The sequence below is a fragment of the Lithobates pipiens genome, unplaced genomic scaffold, assembly GCF_037356315.1.
Source record: "Lithobates pipiens isolate NorthernLeopardFrog02 unplaced genomic scaffold, aLitPip1_a1.2 Scaffold_3, whole genome shotgun sequence".
Taxonomy (NCBI): domain Eukaryota; kingdom Metazoa; phylum Chordata; class Amphibia; order Anura; family Ranidae; genus Lithobates; species Lithobates pipiens.
This window is the reverse complement of record NW_027507790.1, coordinates 90,549,356-90,573,047: the sequence shown is the minus strand read 5'-3', so window position 1 is coordinate 90,573,047 and position 23,692 is coordinate 90,549,356. Positions and strand designations below refer to the sequence as shown.

The following is a 23,692-nucleotide window of genomic DNA, read 5'->3' as shown; positions in this document are numbered from 1 at the left end:
CTTGTACACACGGTCGGAGATTCCGACAACCAAATCCGTCTGAGTTATTCCGATCGATTAATTCCGGAAGAGGTCCGGAAGTAATGTTGCATACACACGGTCGGACTAAGTTGTCGGAAAATCCGATTGTACATAACGTGATGACGTTATTTCGTTACGACCGGACTACGTTCAGGCTAGTAGCCAATAGCTTTGGCCTAGGAATTTGATCTGAGCATGCGTGGCACTTTGTCCATCGGAGTAGGCTACACATGATCGGAGTATGTCCAATAGGAGCATTTTGTCGGAAAATTTTACCAGCAAGTTGGAAAAGTTGGTCCGTCGGATATTCCAACGGAAACAGTTCGATGCAGACCACACACAGTCGGAATATCCGACAAAACGGTCCAATAGGAAACATTCTGACGGAATCTTTGACCGTGTGTACAAGGGCTAAGAATGCTGTGAACAGTTTAGGAGCCTCCTTAATAATAGCTTAAATTTTATTCTCAGGTTGATTGGAATCTAGTCAAAGGACTAGCTAATATAAATGGAATATTGCATATATTTCTATTGCCTTCCATTTTCAAGAGAGAAACTCAACTTTTTAGGAAGATATACTAAAAAATAAAAAATAAAAAATAAAAGCAGAAATTGTACTGCAGCCTACTCTGTAATTACACTGTGTTTCGACACTTTTTAAAATCAGTAATTAATTTACATACCCTATTTAAGTTTCCATTTTACATGACAAATTCCAATTTTTAAAAAATATTTTCTAATTTAATTTGTGTAGAATGACAATAACAAAGCATATTTATAAATAAGTCGACAAAATATTAGTGCATACATAAAAAAAGAAGGCATAATAAAGAAGTCGCTTAAATGCAACATTAGAGTCTGTCTTCAAATACTACATACAGTCTATACAGTAAGTTATTGATGCAGATTAGCAATTTTTCAGGCTCATCTAGATGTACCAGACAGCCAGAAGAATGTCCAGTCCTTCATTGCAATTCATGGGGTCAGAGAAATAAAACTACAGGCTGGGGTAAAAAGGGGGAGGGAAAGAGAAAGGGAAAAAAAGGGGGGGAGGAGGGTTAAGAAGGGAGATCATGTTCATCTACTTTAAAATATACAAAGTCACATCGCATTGAGACTCATTGCTCAAGGATAGAACTACAGTATATTCTGGGGAGCATGTATATTCCACCCAATAAAACCAGGCGCACCTACATTATTCTCGCTGGTTTTGTGAGTAGGCTGCTAGGCTTTCCATATGTCTTATATCATTTACTCTGGTAAACCACATGGCCAGAGTAAGGGAGAGAGTCCTGCCTCCAGAGACCAGGGATACAAGTCCTGGCAGATTTAAGCAGATGGATAAGTAGGGAATGTTTATATCTGTTTCTGGGAAGCCTCGAATGATGCAGGAGAAAGGCCACTTGGTCATGACCAAGGTCTACATCTGAAAGTTTTTTAAAGACCTCTCTTCATCCAGAGGGGATTTAGCTTATTACAGGGCCAAAAAATATGGAATAGTGTACCAACTGCATCTCCACATTGCCAACATATGCAAGAGATTTGTGTGGAAGAATAATGAGAAGTAGGCAATGTCATCCCTTTCTTTGGGTGACTTATAACATCTTTTGGTTTAGGTGAATTACAAAGTAGGCCCCTTTAACACCAGCAGACTGACTGGGTTCGCCTGTCAGTTTTTCAGGTGGACCCAATAGGTCCACCCATTGTTCTCTATGGGGCGGAGGATGTCCGCAGACATGTGTCCACTGACACCAGCCAGACATCCAATCGATAATGTTCATCATCTGTCCAGTCTGTTTCAAACCGACCGCTCCATAGAGGAGAGTGGGCTGTGTCCATGTCCGCTCTGTATAGCGGAGCAGACACAGACCTGTCAGCCGTCTGCTCCGCAGGGATCAACAGAGAGATTCCCCACTGAGTATGTAGATTCTGCTTGGACGGATCCACTCTATCTGAGAGGGTCAACCAGTGTGCATTGTTTTTTGATGGTCGGTTTAGTGGCCTTGGTACGGACTTTGCATTTACAACTTTGAACCTATATTGTTACTATGTGAATGTTGTTCATGCTTTTTCACATGCCTCCTGAAATGCATCTGTGGTAGTGAGCCCTTGTGGATCACCAACTCAGGGTTCCCCAGGGTGTGGAGTCTAAGCCCCAGCCTGCTTCTTCACCAGAGCCCCTGATGGTGGGGATGGAATCAGATCAGGGTCCCCAGGTACACCCAGCTGAGGACGCAGAGACCACTTGCATGTGCAAAGTACAAACAACAGAAGACAACAGGAAATCCAGAAGACAAGCCAAGGTCAGGACAGGCAGCAGGCAAGCACAGATAGTAGATGAATCCGGGATCAGTACGTGGGTAGTCAGATACAGGCTGTATAGGTAGTACTAAACAGGAGCTCAAAAAACTGTGATGTTTTTTAGGAGTGTTGCACTGAGCATGTGTGCATATAGGAGAGCAAACAGGGAGGTGACCCAGGAAATAATAGACAGGAAAAGTATATAAACCTGCAATAGAGCAGCTGACCAGAGAAGCCATCCAGATGGTAGCCAAGTTGGAGCTTTGGACTGTAAAGTAAGTAAAGGGACTGATGGTTTAGGCAGTAAAAAGACAAAGGAACTAGAGGTGACCAGCAGCGAAAGGGTGCCTGCAGGGGGAGTAGGCAGGGGAACAGCTTTATGGAGTCACAGATCTAGCAGAATACTACAGCAAGGAGGTAATAATTTCACAACAGAAATCTGCAGGCTAGACCGTGTTACCTCCTTTACTTATAACCTCCAATGAAAAACCTGGAGTCCATTTTTTAAATTGTAAACATTTGCACAAGTCGTTGACAGGTGCTCTGCAATATGATCATTTCTTATAAAAGAATCAATCCAATAAAGTTTCCATTTTCTATTTTCTAAAGAACTGAAACTAACATTTATTTATTACAGGTAATTATATAAGCACCATCAATTTATGAATCACTTTACATATATATTGTACATTTACATCAGTCCCTGATATAAGGTCGGCTAAAGGTGGTTTGAACCATGTATGGGCAGGCTGAATGTACCAAATTGATTGATCGATCAATTTGGGTACAACCAGCTTGTTGCATTTACTTGCAACTATTGCTAATGGCTGCTATAGGCGCTAGCAATAATCACTGTCTTCTCCCGGTAGGTGGTGGCTCCCAACCCCCCCCCCCCCCCCCATCTGTAGAACACAATGTTTTGGCAGGAGGGATTCCACTGTCAGCGCTGATTGTGATGATGGAGGAATCATTTGAATATTTATAAATACACATAGTAGGGCCAATTTAGACAGGAGCCAATTAACCTAGCAGCATGTTTTTGGAGTGTGGGAGGAGATCAGAGTACAAAGAAGAAGCCCACGCAGGCACAAGGAGAATATGCCAACTCTAGGCAGGTAATAACATGGTTGTGATTGAAACATATGAACCTAGTGCTACTAGGCAGAAGTGATAACCACTTAGTTATTGTATGACTCTAACCTTTCAAAGTCACTGCCCCCACTGTGAGACTGGTTAGACAATGGCTGCTCACTGTGCATTGTAAGGATTAGCTTTGTTTTTTCATAACAATACATAGTATTTATTTGATTTCTAAGTCCTCACTTTAATATATACCCATGCGTAAGCCTGTTTCCATAGTAATTCTCTCTCCATTAAGTACACAGAGGCATTTCTTGCATTAATATAGAAATAGCAGACAAACTGAGTTTTTTCTGAGAATTCACTAATCACCTAGGGATAATTTAAAAAATTGTTAATCTGAATTCAGGCCTGCATTGCTTAGTAGTTGATATTTTACCCATTTAGTAGATTCTAGGCCTAGTCAAGAAAAACATATTGTGCAAGGTCTGGTCTACTAACCCTTTGCAATCAATAACAATTCATCCAAAAGGGCTAATACCTACATAAACCGAAATCTGTTCTTTTTACTTTCTATCATTTGCTAATGTCACAAGACTCATAAGTTATAGGTGCAACCTGCTATGCTTAGTCAGCTCCTGTCTTTTTATATGCTTTGACTACTCCATCAATAAAATAGTTCTGCCACAATTCAAAATTCCAGTCCTTAAGGCCTGAGAGTATAAAACAAACAAAATAACCAAAAGGGATACAAGCAGTGGCGGCCTGTCAATTAGGCATATACGCCCGGCCCCTTAATCTACATGTGGTGCGCTGAATGTTTTTTTGTTTTTTTTAAGCATGCGATTAAAAAGGGTGGGCTTGGGGCACAGAGCACTGTGCCCCGAGCACACCAACTTGTGTAACAATAGTGAATGAATATTCGCTATTGCCTCCCTCATTCTCCTCCTGGCCAATCAGGAAGCCCCTATTAGTCAGGGAGTCCCTGACTAATAGGACCCTGACTGTTCCTGTGTGACCGGGAGGAGATTGTCTCTGTGTGCTCCCTGGCAGATTCGTCATTCGGCAGAGTGGTCCCGGCTCTTCCTTCCCCCTGCCTACATAAGGTAAAGCATCCCCCATTCGACTCCCATGGGGGGGTGCCGAGTGATCGCTGCTGTCCGTGTCTCCCACTGGGGGGTGGTAAAGTCTCCCACGGGGGAAGCCTGTTTGTTTGTGCCGTCCTCCCCCCAAAAATAAAAAAATTGAGCACCAGCCCCCACTGGATACAAGGAACCCTGCACAATGGCCACAGCAGGTGCCCTAACCCTGGATCTCATGCACAAAGGTCTCAAAACAGAATACACAAGAAAAACAAGAAATTGTCAGCTGGTTTAATTCTTAAGCATCTACCAAAAAACAGAATACCAGCTTTGGGTGGACTGAACTTTTACCATACAAATGTATATATGTAGGAAGGAGTGTGTATTAACTAGTCTTTTGCTGATGACCCCAAGCTATGCAGTGGAATAACATCCACTGCCTAGCAACTTGTAAGCTTGTCTCCAACTTACAAGCTGACCACAATGCACTGTTTAATTGGGGAACTGTGTCGATAATGAGGTTTAGAGTTGGAAAATGTAAAGTTATGCACTTGGAGGCTAAAAAATATGCATGCATCATATATACTAGGGGGAGTACAACTGGGAAAATCAGTGTTGGAGAAGGATCTGGGTGTTCTGGTAGATCATAAGCTTGATGATAGCATACAATGCCAAGCAGCAGTTTCCAAATGGGCAAAATCCTTTCTTGTATTAAGAGAGGTACGGACTCCAGAGAGAGAGATATAATTTTGCCCCTGTACAAATCATTAGTAACATCTTAACTAGAATACACAGTTCAGTTATGGGCACCAGTTCACAAAAAGAATATCGGGGAACTGAAGAAAGTGCAGAGCAGGGCAAGCAAACTGATAAGGGCCATGGAGGAGCTCAGCTCTGAGAAAAGATTAGCTGAACTGAATTTATTCTCTCTTGAGAAGAATAGATTAAGGGGGGTATGATCAACATGTATGAATACATACTGTAAGTGGTCCACATAGTGAACTCGGTGTAATGTTATTCATCTTAAGGTCATCACAGAGGACAAGGGGCACGCTTTACGTTTGTAGGAAAAGAGGTCTAATCTCCAAATACGGAAATGCTGTGGAATAGACTCCCTCAAGAGCTGTCTCTGGCCAGCTCAGTGGGCTGCTTTAAAAAAAGGCCTGTTTTTTTCCCAAATGCAATATAATTGGATACTAATATTTGCAGGTAAAGTTAATCCAAGGAATATCCGATTGCCAATGCCTGTTGATGGATCAGGAAGTAATTTTTCCCCCGCTGGAGCAAACTGGATCATGCTTTATTGGATTTTTTTTTTTTTTGCCTTCCTCTGGATCATCTGTGGGTATAGGATAGTGTATATATAGAGAGAGAGAGAGGTTTTCTATTTGTGTGTGTTTTTTTCTATGATGGTTAAACTGGGTGGAGTTGTGTCTTTTTTCAACCAGAGTAACTATGTAACTATTACAAAGAGACTTGTTGAACTTAGCTATATACATTTATCTATATTATAAAATGTTGCAACATAGATATATTCATATAGACCGTATGCTGATCTTTACTTTTCCATTTGAACTAAGAAAAAAGAAAATCCCTAAACAGAGTGCACGCTTCAACAGCTTGTCTCTGCAGCAAAAAAAAATTCTCCATCTTTCAAACCAAAAATGCACTGTGTGTAAAGTAACCAGAGCTATATGTGCCTTAAGCAGGGACCTTTCCCAGCCACTTTAACCATTGCTATTAATGAGGAAAAGTGTATCAGTTTCCAGCTAAGCTTTTTTAGTTAAAAAAAAGTACATGAAGGGTCATGGAGGCAAAGGAATGCAAGTCAGACAGATCTGAGTTTGGTAATACACATGATATATACAATTGTTCACATTGTTAAAAAAAAAAAAATAGAACACCAACAAACTCCCGCCTACCTGTACATACCACTCATATGCTGCATCACTGAAAACCACATCCTAAAACAGGAACAGTGTACTATGCCAAGTGCAAGTGGTACCATTGTTAGGAATGAATGTATGCAAAATTATTCACTACCATAGATCTAAATCAATTTAGAGCACTAGAGACATCAATTTCAATGCAATTCAATTATTTCTTTGCTCCAGAAATGTGTTTAGATTATTCATTATGTTCATTTTAATATGCTAAACTATCCGTATTATTCTTTCTACAGAAAACGGATTAGGGTACACATAACTTGGAACGATTATTATGAATCTTAAGCAAAAGCATAATATACAGTATATCTCCCAATAATACATTTAACAGAAAGTGTAATTTAGACAGGGTGACTTTTCAGTTTGGCTAGTACTACATCAGAGATAAGGGACATAAACAAGCTGCAGACAAGGTTATGATGTACCCAACAACCCGGGGACAATAAACGGCATGTAAATGGATTCTAATTAGTGCGCCAACTGTTCACTCAAGCATCTTTGGTAAGTAAACATTGCAGCATATCACATTGCTGAAAATTATGTCTTGCAAGTTGCACCCATACTTTTGTTACCTAAGAATAATGATAAGGTTATCATAGGTATACATTTATAACAAACACATTTCCCCATTACTAAAACACAGAAAAACATCTTTATTAATGCTTAACAACATGGCATGCTGCAGGTCTTTGGCATGCACAAGAGTTCATTCATGACAGCATCAAGGGATGCCAAGAATGTATACTGAGCTGTGCATGCACAGTTCAGTGCACATTCTAAATAAGATTGCAAACAGGCAGGTAAGTTTGTTTTATTGCAGAAGACACAGTCAATAAAGATTCTGCCTGCTTGCAGTTCTTTTGTTTTTTACACATTAGTTTTGATTTACATTGGTCTTACCAGTACTAATGTCCAACCCAATACTAAAGTCTTTAAACAGTTAAGTATCTTTTTTTCTTTACCAGGGTTCAAATAATCAGGGCATTTGTTACCCCCTATTCTTCCATCACTTCCTATACCCCGTTAGGTCCTTTGATCTTTTAGGTAATGGAAAGGCTACACGGGTACAAAGGCAACCTGTCCATTCCTGGGTCAAAGTACATGAAAGTATCGCTTCAAAATGAGATATACAGGTTATAATTTATGAAATATAATCAAATTATATATAAAGACAGATCATAGAGATCTCTAATTCTTCCTCAAGAAATTACTATAAGTAGCTGAGAAAATGATTAGGGAATTAACCCCTAAAAATAGGTCTGATAATCACTCTGGCATCTACAGCATCTCACAAAAATGAGTACCCCCCCTCACATTTTTGTAAATATTTTATTATATCTTTTTCATGTGACAACACTGAGGAAATTACACTTTGCTACAATGTAAAGTAGTGAGTGTACAGCTTGTATAATAGTGTAAATTTTCTGTCCCCTCAAAATAACGCAACACACAGCCATTAATGTCTAAACCGCTGGCAACAAAAGTGGGTATACCCTTAAGTGAAAATGGGCCCAAAGTGTCAATATTTTCTGTGGCCACCATTATTTTCAAGCATTGCCTTAACCCTCTTGGGCTTGGAGTTCACCAAAGCTTCACAAGTTGCCACTGGAGTCCTCTGCCACTCCTGCATGACAATATCACAGAGCTGGTGGATGTTAGAGACCTTGCACTCTTCCGCCTTCTGTTTGAGGATGCCCCACAGATGCTCAATAGGGTTCAGGTCTGGAGACATGCTTGGTCAGTCAATCACCTTTACCCTCAGCTTCATAAGAAGGGCAGTTGTTTGGGGTCCTTATGGTCCTTATGTTGGAATACTGCCCTGCGGCCCAGTCTCCAGAAGGAGGGGGTCATGCTCGGCTATGTCACAGTACATTCTGGCATTCATGGTTTCCTCAATGAACTGTAGCTCCCCAGTGCTGGCAGAACTCATGCAGCCCCAGACCATGACACTCCCACCACCATGCTTGACTGTAGGCAAGACACACTTGTCTTTGTACTCCTCACCTGTTTGCCGGCACATACGCTTGACACTATTTGAACCAAATACGTTTATCTTGGTCTCATCAGACCACAGGACATGGCTCCAGTAATCCATGTCCTTAGTCTGCTTGTCTTCAGAAAATTGTTTGCAGGCTTTCTTGTGCATAATCTTTAGAAGAGGCGTCCTTCTAGAACAACAGCCATGCAGACCAATTTGATGCAGTGTGCGGCTTATGGTCTGAGCACTGACAGACTGACCCCCACCCCTTCAACCTTTGCAGCAATGCTGGCAGCACTCATACGTCTATTTCCCAAAGACAACCTCTGGATATGATGCTAAGCTTGTGCACTCAACTTCTTTGGTTGACCATGGTAAGGCCTGTTCTGAGTGGAACCTGTCCTGTTAAACCCCTGTATGATCTTGGCCACCGCGCTTCAGCTCAGTTTCAGGGTCTTGGCAATCTTCTTATAGCCTAGGTCATCTTTATGTAGAGCAACAGTTCTTTTTTTCAGATCCTCAGAGAGTTCTTTGGCATGCGGTGCCATGTTGAACTTCCAGTGACCAGTATGAGAGAGTGAGAGCGATAACACCAAATTTAACAAACCTGCTCCCCATTCACACCTGAGACCTTGTAACACCAATGAGTCACATGAGACCAGGGAGAGAAAATGGCTAACTGGGCCCAATTTAGACATTTTGACTTAGGGGTGTACTCACTATTGTTGCCAGCGGTTTAGATATTATTAGCTGTGTTTTGAGTTATTTTGAGGGAACAGCAAATTTACACTGTTAAACAAGCTGTACACTAACTACTTTACATTGTAGCAAAGTGTCATTTCTTCAGTGTCGTCACATTAAAAGATATAATAAAATATTGACAAAAATGTGAGGGGTGTACTCACTTTTGTGAGATACTGTATATGGTAGCTTGATTATAGTTTTACAATGCAAGAACCCGAATAAGCAAGTTCTACAACACTGATGATAGTCATAAACACCAAGATAATGAACACATGACTGCTTTATAACAGTGTTAGAAAGCAATAACTAGTACAGATTGGCTAAAAGTAGTCATACTGCCCATAACCTGGCATAAGGAATCCTGGGGGTTTCACGCAGACATTAAACTATATAGGATTTTAAGGTAAGGTGTCAAGTGGCCACAAGCAGTGCTAACATGCTAAAATATGTCTATATCAGTTATTTAATAGTATCACCAATTGTCCTTAAATTAGTATTAAATTATTGCTATCTTGTCAAAAATGTACTACATATTTAATTAATAGCTATTTCTAAAAATTGGCTTCCTTTCTGTTACTAATTGCTTCTAAATATTTTATTTACCTTTGTAAAGCCCCCCCAGATCATTATCATTTCTCCTCAGTATCAGCACTTCCCACAACTTCCATGCACACACAAACGTTCTTAAATGCTCTTGAGGTGCGACCCTTATTTCCATGAGTACTTTTGTTTTTTGTACATATGCTCGACTACAATTTAAAGGGGTTGTAAAGGTAATTTTTTTATTTTCTACATAGGTTCCTATAAGCTAGTGCATTGTTGGTTCACTTATCTTTTCCTTCGATTTCCCTTCTAAATGTTTTTTTTCTTTTGTTTTCTTTGTCTGAATTTCTCACTTCCTGTTCCTCCCCAGTAAGCTGTTCAGTAAGCTGTTCTGGCTGACTAACCACCAGCTCGGATGATGGTGAGAAGTTTACTGAGGAGAAACAGGAAGTGAGATATTCAGACAAAGCAAAAAAACATTTAGAAGGGAAATCAAAGGAAAAGGTAAGTGAACCAACAATGCACTAGCTTAAAGGAACCTATGTAGCAAATAAAGAATTTACGTTTACAACCCCTTTAAGGTTTAATAACACTTTAAAGGTACTAGTGGTCAGTAGTAGGTTGCTTGTGCAGTAGGATAACTGGCATCTACTGTATCTCATCACTAATAGTCAAGCATTCTATGAACCTGTAAAAGAGACTGGACTCTATTAGATTAGCCATATATCAAAATCCCCTTAACAAACAGTCATGCAGCACGTAGGCCTATGTGGTACTTTTATAAATGTTTTTACAGCCAAGTCAAACTTTTTTAATTCCCGCTTAAAAACATCAAGTAATCACATGTAATCCCTGAGCAGAAATAAAGAGATTGGCAAACCTCCAGGGCTTCTGTTCACTTCGCTGTCTGCAGTGCTGTAAGAATAATCTCTTCCTTCTTGGTCAGCTCCAGCATAATCTCCACCACTTGGGGCCATTCTTGTCTCGGATTGCTTACGCGTAGGTGGAGGGCAGCTCCCTCTTGCCAATGGAGCCGCAGCTGATTCAGTGCCTGAAGGTAGACAAATTTATTTTAGCATAACTAACGCAGTATATTTCCTAATAACATCTTGCCAAATATACCATGAATCAATCCAAAACTAGCCAGTAACAGTTTGCTTAATTGTACATTCTACAAGTCATTCCAACAGGCTTACTGGAGCAATGGAACAGATGTCTGATTCTCTAGAGAGAAATTCTGAGCTATGATATAAACACTGATTGCTAGCTTTACACATGGCACTGATATGATAGACTTCATTAACAGATTGTCCCACTGGATGTCTGTAAAACCAAAAGTTTCTTGACCCCTGATAAAACTGTAATGAGCTATATCAACATTAAATAATATAAACACGTTTATAGCAAGGCAAAGAAAAATGTTGACTTGCAAAGTGCAGTTACTCTTATCAACCAATCAAAAATCATTTAACTGATCTGACAACAGTGAGGAGAAAACTGATTGGATTGTTACAGCATGGTGCTCTTTTATTAATTTACCACACACCACATTTATGGCCCTTTACTAGTATATAACCTACCGCTTACAAAGATATACACATATTTTTTAAAACTGCTAAAGTGTCATACAGATTTGCTTAATTGATGAAAAGAAAGGAATGTGATAGGGATAGCGCAATGATCAAACCTTGGGTCATGTTGCACCAAAAACAGCCATTCAAGGCAGCGATAAAAACGATTAGCCCAAGTAATACATAAAATTAAGTGGCCTGCAAACCTCCATTTAGTGAGTATTTGTGTTTGCTTGGTCTATATATAGTATTTTCCAGACTGCTCTGTACAGCCTGCTTACAGAGTTCTGATTGGCTTAGGGTCAGAACCAATGAGCTGTGGGTTGAGTAATATCTGTTTTGCCAAATGGAGAGCTAGCTGAAAGCCAGGCTGAGAATATAGAGGCTATAGTGAGGAAAACCTGCAATTTCTAAGTGTTCTTAGAAATCTCCCGGGGCTTGGCACAATTTTACATGGTACACCCTAAATATGGGTGTAAGAAGATTGGATTTAGCCTTTAAATCTTCTCATTTTAACTTTGGCCATACAGAGAAAACTAACCAAATCAACTCTCTCCTACTGATACTTAACATCTCTGTACGCCACCACTGTACTGGTTACTTGCTGGAGCCATGAATCTAACATAATTGGTCACTTTACCTGAAAATCACACCATAGTAAAGGCATGCCATCTTCTAACCTCTCTTCCAAAAATAACTCACAAAGAATTAAAGCTAGTGGGTCAGCATAAAAAAAAGCAAATATAAATGCTGCTTCCAGATGATGTATACTGACCATAAGCTTCAAAGCAGGCTGCAACCGTGGGTTGCACGCCCCACCGCTGAAAGCAGACTACTGATGAGGAAAATGAGATGAATGGTAGCACTCCCATATGATGCAAAAAAGGCTTTATTGTATCCAAAACATATAAAAAACAATCCACACAGGCAGGGGAACAAAGGCAGACACGTTTCACATGAAATCGTGCTTTGTCAAAACCAACTGACAAAGCACAATTTCGTGTGAAACCTGTCTGTCTTTGTTTCCCTGTCTAGACTTTACATTAAACTCAATTAAAGAGCAAAAAAAATCACACATGTAATGGCAATATCATTTTTTGGAGATACTATCAGTATGTTTAAGTAGGACAAAGTGACAGTGTCTATGCCAAACACATCCTTCAATCCCTTATACTCATATTGCCTGCCCTTTCTTGCAGATTTTCGCTCCTCCACAGCCGACACAGAATTGGCTGTTTCGACAACTCAGGGTAGCAGTGATATCACTTCCCCAGTCAATAAAAAAAATAAAAAATTCCTATGTAATGGCAATATAACATTTTCGGAGATGCTGTCACTATGCCCAAGCAGGGCAGTTATGTTTTCAAGAATAGGCATATCTTGAATGGCTTGCTACTACTAATAGAACGCATCTTCAATATGGTTGGTCAACTTACAGTTTTCCATCAGCATAACAGTTATCTCTGATTCTATTACATCTGATATGATATAGTGTGAAGTACTGTGAAAGTGTCAGTTTCTGTTTGATCCAATGAAATCTAAATGATCTGAAACATACCGGCAGACACAGACCTAACAAATTAATTGAGCACTCATTTGTTCCGTAAGAAAACACAGACATTCATAATGTGGCTGCAAAGTTCTAGGAAGGTCAATATCCAAGACAATTCTAGAAGGTTAATTAGAGCTCGTTCAGGAGAATGACACAATGCAATTGAGCTACCTGGGATATACAGGACAAATGGGATTAATTACAAAATAATTTGTTTAAATAAGTTCAAATTTTTAATTATATCACTTTTGGTATGAATTTTCAATGAAGACTACACCAATTTATTGGTTAAAGTGTTTTATTTAGTAACTGTTTTGTTTTATGTTATTAAAATTATTTCTTGGCTATTGTATCAATGCAATTAACAATAATTAAAGTGGAACTTTACCCATAACACCTTGATAAAAAATAATGTTCTTTAGCAAGGAACATACATTCTACATGAATAATTATTCTCTCAAAATCTCATTGTTACCGATTCTTTTTGCAGGAGGCTGCCATTTTTCTGAAGCCCAGAGCCCTTTAGGCTGTCAGCAGATCAAATTTGGCACAGTGCCTAAAAATAGAGAGCAACTGAGCATGTGCAGAGCAGGGTGAGACAGTGTATTACTGGATTTTAAATAGTATAGACACTTATTCTTTATGTTTTATTCATATGCGCCATAGACTATCTGCAATAAACTAGTTCATTAACCTCCCTGGCGGTCTGATCATGTCAGATTTCTGAAGCTCAAAGCGGTACATTGTTTCACATGGAAATTTGGCGTTTAATATTGTAGGCCTGTAATTCTTAGTAATAACACACTTAAATCTGTCCAAACCAGAGTCTAGTAGACATCCCTGGTATGATAATGTTTGAAACACAAAATCATAAATTATAATATAATAACTATAAATAATTATAAAAAAAATAATAATATAATAATACATTTAATTCAATAATGTAATCAAATCAAAAACACTGAAATTTGCTCAGTTGCAGAATTGTAGCTGTCCTCACTTTCAGTGTCTGATGGCGAATTTCCCCACAAATCACTATCGCTCAATTCTGCATGTGTTCTTATTGACCATCGCTGTTTTCTAGCTGGTCTAAAACCACTTTTGACATAAAGGGACACTTTTTGGTTGCCATGGACAATCTCAAGTTTCCAGGCAGAAAGAACGGCATATATAATATGAAACTACATGCAGGGCACTGGATAAAGCACTAGGGACAAAAGGGAGGTGAAATGATTTGATACAGTAATGTAATCTGTAAGATTACAGTGTACCGTATGTGTTATGTATTTTTCACTATTTTGCATTTGCCACCGGGCTCCTCCCCCATGCGTTGCGGCACTCGCAGGGAACGGAGCTAGACAGTGCTGAGGATACAGCCCAAGGACACAATGGGGGGGGGGGGGGGGACATTGCAGGATCCTGGGGACAAGGTAAATAACTTTGCCTGGATCCTGCGATGTAATCCCAAGTGTTGCTCGGGGTACTGCTTATGGTAATGAAAATTCACCCCGAGCCACACTCGGGATTACCACCAGGGAGGTTAAGAAACCTGCGATACTGCTTATTCATGTTTAAAAGAAATGCAGTGGTGGCAATTTTGATTGCAATTAGCTCACACTTCACCTCCTCTCTCTTGTTCAGCTAGCATTCTAAATCCTCTCTTTTTATTTCTTTTCAGTTTTTGATCAGTTCACACTGTACTTTCTCTAGGAGGGTACGCAGTGACGTCACCATGATGTTTGTTCAAGGAGGACAGGCTCCGTTCGTTTATGCTGGCCGGCAATATTGTTTACATGCGTTTTATGCTTTACGGAATTGTAAGTGCAACTTTGAAATTTATTCGTTATTATCTAATGTACTACGCTATGGCAACCATTTTCTTCCTTTTGAGCGAATTGTAAGAATGTATGGATGCCGACCAGATCTAGTGTATGCTGTTTCCTGGTGTGGACATCTGCGAGCGTAAAAGGCCCTAGGCTGGGTTTAGCCAATCGCCTTTAATGCTTGCTATCTGGTGAGCATAACTTACATTTACGGGGATTGGGCACTGTTTGGAGTTCATGCATGCACACTGTGGTGTCTGGAATTAGTGATCTTATTAATTCCTTTTCCTACAAATATTTGAACAACGTTTCCTTCCTTGGGAAATGAAATTTGGACTAATATTTGGATAAGCGCAGTTTGTTTTTATTTACTTTCTCTCCAGCCTTTGATCGGCTCACATTCTACCTCCTCTTTCACTCTTTCACTCCATCTCTCTCTCTTTCTCTCTAGTCCTTAGTCAGCTCAACTTTTACCTTCTTTCTTTTTCTTTCTCACTCTCTCTCTCTCTCTCTCTCTCTCTCTCTCCAGCCCCTGATCAGCTCACATTCTACCTCCTCTCACCTCCGGTCCTTGATCAGCTCACACTCTACCTGCTCTACATTTCTCTCTTCCGTTCCTTGATCACCTCACACTCTTCCTCCTTTCTCTCTCTGGTCCTTATTCCACTCACGCTCTAATTGTCTCTTTCTCCACAGTCCTTGATACCTTCCCTCTTTGTCTCTCACTCGTTAGAGTGTGATCAGCTCACACTAAAGCCTGGTACACACACGGGCTGAATGTCAGGAGACAACTCCCAGGGGAGACAGAAACACCCCACTTCCTTTGTATTCCTTTTGCCACCGCTTGTCTGGAAAAAACTGGAGTGAGAGTTCTTCCTTAATAGTCAACTGCCAGGTACAGTTGCATTATTAAAAATAATAATAAATCAATAAAAATCATTATATTTAAATTTTTGTACATTTGTTACCCTAAAATAAAAACAGAGTAGAGATTTGGTTAATTACAACAGTATACTAATCTAAAATGCTGTCAGTAAAAATATGTATTAGGTATGCAAAGTGTTAAAGGCAGGCATTTTTCTTTAGCAGGAATGCGGGGGGCACAGTTCTGGCACCCCCAGCACTGAATGTATTTTATTTGCTGGAGGGTTTATTGATGCTTGCTGCTGGGGGATCTAATGTTGCTGGTGGGGATCTATTTTTGTGTGGGGGTCTATTGTTACTTGGTAGGTCTATTGTTTCTGGTTGCTGGGGGTCAATTGTTGCTGGGAGGGATCTACTGTTGAGGGAGAGGTCTGTTGTTGCTGGCTGCTGAAGGGTCTAATGATGCTGACTGCTAGGAGATCTGTTGTTGCTGCTGGGGGTCTACTGTTGCTGGGTTGGTATTTTGTTGCTGGCAGGAGGTCTATTGCTGTGTGGGGGATCTATTGTTGCTGGGATGGGGTATATTGTTGCTGGTGGGGTCTACTGTTGCTGGGGGGGTTCTATCAAATTCTATACAAATAACTTAGTAGGAACCAAGGGATGATGCTCAGAGGTGGGTAGAGGGCCGATACAAAGGGTGCATCAGAAGGGAGAGGGGGTTCTGCACCTATTCTTTGAGGAAAAAAAGCCCCAGTTAAAGGTATTGTTATGTTAATTGATGCTGCTAAATTTGGCCTCAAACATCTAGGCATTAATAACCTCTATTCACAAAATGGCTAAAAACAAAGAGAAAGTGCACAAACATTATATGGACACCTTCATATTACCTTTATTAAAACTAATATAACCTTTATTAAAATGACTAGAATTTGTTAGTCACAAACGTTCTTGCTATATACGTATAGACTAGCTATATCACATAAAATGGCATCCAGGAAGAGACCTGCTCAAGCCTTACTGTGCAAAAGAAATGTTTGTAGTAGATCCTGTTAGGGAACATGGAGCCACTGTCTCTAGCATGTATTACTGATGACCAGTTTTAAGGGTGGATCCTTTCAAAACAATCCAAAAACACTGCGCTATTCAAATGTGTAACCAATATACAAACAGCAGCTAACACAACATCTAGGTGTACAAATGTGACGTAATAAATTTTGTGAAAAACAGTGTAGCGCTTATTTGTTTTTACCACATTACAATGTGACCAATGTAGTCAATACATATATTAGACTGTGCAAAGAAGAAATAAAAAACATTTAAACATTCATTGCTGTATATGCAAAGCTAGAATGTCCAGATAAATATATGAAAAGATGTGTCCAAAAAAATTGGAAATGGAAAAACAACATGAAAACCAGTGAAGAGTTCTCCGAATTTTCCAAAATATCTGTATGTGATACGATGAAGTGAAGACAGTCCTACACCTCCTCCAAGGAATAGTCACACAATCACCGCGTGAACCCTCCACCACATAAAATGGGGGCTTACCAGATTTAATAGATCCTGCTCAAAATTATATTTGGAGGATCATATATGCTTGTAGATATACAAAGGCTGTTTTTGGGGTGTTGTCCTTTTCTGGAAAACTTTCAAGTGTGGCTATTTCCTCTGCGGTATGTCTCCATCCACATAAATCATCATAGGTAATGGGATAGATATAAAGGAAGAAAGCAAGGACCACAATAGTGTAACTCCGTTTTTCGTTTCAAGCAATTTAATAAAAGATTATCAAACTCACGTGTACAAAGAACATAAGCGCTTTTTCAATAAAATCTCAGGCTGCAGTGAAGTCCCGACGCGTTTCGTCTTAAGCAGACATCATCTGGGGTACAACTTCAGGGCAGCCCTCCAGTTTATATAGCCAGACCCTCAATCAGGCCTAGATTTCCTCCATCAGTGTCACCACACATCATTTTCGGTATCCAACATGGCCGCCGGCGTGCGTTCCACGCCTCTTTTTAATCGTGTGAAGGGTCTGGTCAAATAGCTAGTACATCCCATGCTCTTATGTATATTGGACGAATCGCTTCCGTATATCTAAACAACAAAGGCGAACGTCCTAACGTACGTCAGTAACGTCCAAATGGAACGCAGACATAAACACTGAAATGTTCAGCCGATCTTTTAACCTCAGCGGAAGTAAAATAAATGTGACCCCCGCGTATCTCACGAACGGAAGTGGTCAGCCTGGAACGCACCAACTTTATCCAATAGAGTGCGAACGTGTGTTAACATTCCCGGCCCCATAACGTCACTTCCGTGTCCCCGTACTCAAAAAAAAAATAAAAAATAAAAAATAAAAAAAGAGACGTGTAAAAATAGACGTGTAAAAAGACGCCATCTCTGAGGTAATATATAGATCGGCACAAGAACATATCTCTTATATGTATTAAATAGAAAGAATATAGAGTATATACTCTGAGCTGAGGGATGTATCTGGTAGAAAAAATTAGTAATAAAAATATGTAAGTAAAAAAAAAAAAAAAATTACACATTCGGACGCTGCATCCAATAGGAACACAGTGTCTATAATCGCATATTAGCTTGTGTAGCCACATTTCGCAGGAAAAGTAAATTAAAAGGCAAATTTCGAAAAAAATGTTTTTTCCAGTAATTTTACCCAAAGAAGTTGTTACAATCTACATAAAGGTATTAACTGAAAAATGAATAAAACAATGTGACCGAATCAAATCGGACAGGCGATTCTTACATCGTAACACTCTTATATGAACGATGGCCTACGTAAAAAAGGGATTTTTATTCTAATTTTAAAAAATGAGAAAAAGTAAAAAATATATAAAAACAAAATATAGTCATAAATTTTGAAGTATATGTGTATATGCTCAAATATGGCACTCTGTTAGTATAATGGCCTAATCAAAAGGAGACCGAAAGTAATATGTGCTAACATATTAGGTGGACCGAGCCTAAGTCACCTTTAACCATCTGTAAGTACGCACAAAGTACATTTTCCCCACAAATTTATATCGTGTATACCAAAAAAGGAAGAGAAAAATGAAATAAAGATAAAGATATAGATAAAAGAGATGGACAAACCTCAACCATCATCAATAACTATATCCATATTACACACCAAGTCCAAATCAACCGGGGAGTGGGACCCAACGCCATGCATCAACCATCGTCGATGAATGCATTGATGTCCCAATCCACGTTTAGACCAAATGGGGAGTAGGACTTGATAGTGTATATCCAATACGTCTCTAACCTGGATACGCCCCTGATCATGGCACCCCCCCTCCAGGGTGGCGTATACTTATCAATAATCAAAAACTCTGTTCCTGTAGGATCACTGTTATGACACTGCTTGTAGTGTCTAGGGACAGTGTGTTTTGAATCTTTACTCTTGATAAGAGATATATGTTCGCCTACCCTGATTGCAAATGTGGTGGAGGGTTCACGCGGTGATTGTGTGACTATTCCTTGGAGGAGGTGTAGGACTGTCTTCACTTCATCGTATCACATACAGATATTTTGGAAAATTCGGAGAACTCTTCACTGGTTTTCATGTTGTTTTTCCATTTCCAATTTTTTTGGACACATCTTTTCATATATTTATCTGGACATTCTAGCTTTGCATATACAGCAATGAATGTTTAAATGTTTTTTATTTCTTCTTTGCACAGTCTAATATATGTATTGACTACATTGGTCACATTGTAATGTGGTAAAAACAAATAAGCGCTACACTGTTTTTCACAAAATTTATTAAGGGTGGATCCTGTTCATTCGAGCCAGTGACAAGCTCTGTCAATCATCAGTGTGTCCAATTCCGTGTTCCCTGGACAGGGGGTGGTGACAACTGTTGTGGAAATTTGATTGTATAACATTTTATTCTAGGATGTGTGTTTTATAGATTGTCATCTGTCTCCCTGTGTCTGGTTTAATCGAGGAGCGCTCTAACAGAGCGCACTTGGGTCAAATCGAGACCAGTGGTAAAAACAGTCAGTATGAAAACCTTCTCATGGGATTTGAGACATGTTCTCTGTGTCTGTGGATGTTTGTTGGCTTGTAGGTACCAAGCGCAATGCGCTGGGCTTCTTGCCTTCAAATGACTATGCGCATTAGAGAAGCGAAGTCCACATAACGAGATAAACATATTATTTTATCTCTGTGTGGCTACGTTATCCCTTTTGGATGCATATCTGCTTTAATAAGAGGACATTGGTATCTGCCTTGTTAATATACTAGTACCGTATATTGACAACACCAGTAGCAATGTCCCCGCAGATTGTCTCAAGCCTGTAAGAACCAGTAGAATGAGCTTAATAGATACTGTTTACTTTAAACAGTATCTGCTGTGCTGCATGCTGACTAATAGAGTGTGTGCGCACTTCATCTTGTGAGTGCCCTTCCCTTTAATGTATGTCATTTCCTGTGATGTCACTTTCTGTACTGAGGAAGTGCTTGCCTGTTGTGGGCAGTCACTTCCTGTTTGTCATTCTTGTGTGATAATAAAAGGCCATGCTGGGCCCCCGGAGGGGGGGGGGGGGGGGGCAGTCAGGCTGATGGAACTGAGAACGTAAGAAGGATGGTCATGTCTGTTCTTTGGGATGAATGTGTTGAAAGGTAAGCTAAAGTATTATATCATTAAGACAGAAATGGGTGCTTATATGAGCACAGTAGATGTGACTGTGTGCATAGCATACAGCCAGTTTGCTATTACACAACTGAGAGCTCAACATTAGTAGTGACCACTAAGCCCCTGTACACACGGTCGGAGATTTTGCCAACCAAATCCATCGGATTTTGCCCGTCGGATTTAGTCCGACGGATTGTGTTGGAAACTGTTGCATACACATGGTCGGGCCAAGTTGGCGAAAAATCCGATCTTTCAGAACGTGATGACGTAATTTCGTTACGATGGGACTACATTCAGGCTAGTAGCCAATAGCTTTGATGTAGGAATTTGATCTGAGCATGCGTGGCACTTGGTCCGATCAAAATTCTCTACACATGATCGGAATATGTCCGACCGGTCCAGTTGGTCGGGAAATATTTCCAACATGTTGGAAAATTGGGTCCGACGGAGATTCGGGCAGAATCAATCCGATGCATACCACACACAGTCGGATTATCTGACGACACGGTCCGATAAGACGCATTCCGACAGATTATCCGACCGTGTGTACAAGGGCTAAGAGCTCTTCTTTTAGGAGAGGAACAGAGAAGCTGGAAAGCAATGTCTAAACAAAGGATTTTCTTTACAATTCAATAGCAGTTCATTGGAGAGGCAAATGTAAGTATTTAGGCATACATGTATGGATCTGTATTTCGTCTTTTAATGTTCATGAGAGTTCTTTTTGTATAATCAAAGGGTTAACCACGGAGGATAGATATAAAGGGTATTAAAATAAAAGGACATAACAAAGACATCAAATGATATGATCGCCCAGATAAGGTAGAAGAACCTGTTCCTATGAATCATCTTACTGATATTTAATCTTGAATGTCATCTTGAGAGCTAGAAGATGCTGCAAAGCATACACAAGTGTATTTTATGTGTGCTCATGCAGTGAATCCTAAATATTTAATATGCTGTTCTTTAAGTAGATGTCCAGCTAAAACTTTTTTTTTTGTAATAAGGAAGGATAATTATTAATAAGTTTGCATAGGTATTTAGGGCCTCATTACAGATATTTACAATCACCTACTGTCCCAGTATGAATTTTTTACTCAGACAGGAATTGAGTGAAAAGCTCCAATAACAACAACACAGACAGCAAAACAATTTTTTTTCTAGTAGACTTGGAGAAGGCTGAAACCCTGCCAGTCCCTCACTTTCTGCGTGATTAAAAAATGGCCCAAGACAGTAAGGGCCCATGCACACCATAGTGGGTCTGTATAACACAAGCACGCTGGTGATCATTATGCAGAGTTGGTGTGATGCTTTATTACTTTTTTTCCTTCTTTTAATTTTATTGAAATGTCACAAAATAACACTTAATTCAACTGTGCTATGGTGCATTGTAACCGATCGCTGTGTGTTGCTTTGTGACTAAAAATGCAGACATTTCTTTTATTAAACCAGACTAAAGCATCTGAGAACAGGACATATAGAAAACAACTATTTTGTCTGTGTCCTTACACTGAGCCTCAGTGCACCTGGTGTTAATGAGCCCTATGTGAAGGTTAGTCAGAGCCCTGAAAAGTAGTTCAAACTTATTATGTCAGTATGGTGGCAGCAGCAACGGCATGTCAACTAACTCCAGGCCACTGTACCATTTGGCATTTTGCATTTAAAAAAACCTCCAGCTGCCAGCCTTCTGGTAGACCACTTTACACTGTTGGGAAGTTGCCACTTGCTGTTCCCTCTGGGGAGTATGAACCCAGGGGCACTTAGCTCTGAGCAATTTTCCGAAAACATGGAAATGATATTGTCCTTGTGTGCACATAAATTAGAATGTATTTTTTTTTAGGTAAAATGTATGTTACATAAACAGTAGCACAAATATTGTTTCACAATCATGTCACATTGAATCTACTGGCTGATCCTGCCAGACTGCTTATATTTTAGTTCCTTTCCTTCCACCCTACATAACTATATAATATACCAGCTTTATCTGGTATATTTTAAAAATGTTCAACTGAATACAAATACAGAGTGTTTATTTCAGAAACCTTGTCTGTCTGTACAATTTATGATTATATACCGACATGGAGGAGGCATGTACAAGCTAAGCTTCTCTTTGGGGTTTTTACTGGTCCTCTTACTTTAATGCAAATCTACCAGATCTACCCAATGGAAGATAATGGCGTTTCTGCATTTTCTAACCCCAGAATCCTCCATCATGTACCTGGTAGTCAGTAACTTATCCCAGGCTCCAAGATCATATCAAGCAGTTTACAAGCAGCAGTTTTAAATTCATGTCAATAGAGAGGTGTTTTTGTTTTTTGTGTTTTTTAGGCCCTTTTAAATAATGTGAAAATTCTTTTATTGATAAATCCACTTTGCAGTTTTAATACATAAAAAGTCTAGTCTTAGCCCTCTCATGCTCACCTTTGATAAACCCTCTTTTTCATTTCTAGAGTGGACATGGCACCTTAACAAGACCCTCCTTGAAGATTCTGTCTGCTACCAAACAGTATTAACCACTATCGCCAACTTTTTAGTTGACCAGGAAGCCAACACCACACCTCTCCCACTCTAATGAGGAAGCACTGCTCAGTTAATTCATCATCCAGCATTGGGCCGGCCTCAGAAAAGAACAAGAAAGACATCCCCAAAGCCCTTTGCAGACTACAATCACTAGAAACCAGATGCAAATAATCCCTGATATCAGATCTGCCACAAGAACTTCCCTTTACGAAATACACAACTAAGCCTACAGGAATTATAAGTAATAGGTCTCTCCTCAGGTCTATTAATATAGATAATATTAAAAGTGGTCAGTCCTTGGCAGGAACTCTTTATTCCTGCACCACTTGAACATACATCCTCTCAATTAAATTATATCATCGCCTACCCACATCCTTCAAAGGTTGAGCAATCCCTTCTCTTAAAGGAGAAGTAAGGCCAAAGCTTGGCCCTACTTCTCCTATGGATCACAGGAGTGCAGTTTGTTCTGTTCTGTTAGTCCAGGTTAATTCCAACAAGGGTTTCCATCATGATTCTACATGTGTGTCATTCATGGATACAGATTGACCTATATACAAGGAGGATCTTTTCTTCCTAGCATTCATCTTGTGTAGCTCACTGTCCTCCTTTCTAATGCCACGTACACACGACCAGACTTTTCAACGGACTAGGTCCGACGGTCTTCCCGACGGACTTTTGGAGGAGGTCCGACGGACTTTCTGAACGAAACAGACTTGTCCACACACGACCGGACTAAGTCCGTTCAAAAGTCTGTTCATTTTGAACGGGATGACATAAACGGGACTAAACAAGGAAGTTCAATAGCCAGTAGCCAATAGCTGCCCTTGCATCATATTTGGTCCATCAGACTAGCACACAGACAAATGGTTTTCACGATTTTTAGTCTGTCGGACTTGAGTCCGTCGGATAGATTTGAAACATGTTTTATTTCTAGGTCCGTCAGACTTTTGGGGAAAAAAAGTCCACTGGAGCCCACACACGATCGAATTGTCCGACGGATTCCGGTC

At 39.9% G+C, this 23,692-nt stretch overlaps 1 protein-coding gene across 1 annotated transcript in view; it reads right to left on the bottom strand.

The window, feature by feature from the left end:
- Nucleotides 1–23,692, bottom strand: part of RPH3A (rabphilin 3A) — a 396,706-nt gene that overhangs the window by 117,103 nt on the left and 255,911 nt on the right. The window contains exon 8 of the mRNA XM_077462038.1: nucleotides 10,576–10,746. Coding sequence (XP_077318164.1) covers nucleotides 10,576–10,746 — 171 coding nt within the window. The remainder of the gene's footprint in view (nucleotides 1–10,575; nucleotides 10,747–23,692) is intronic.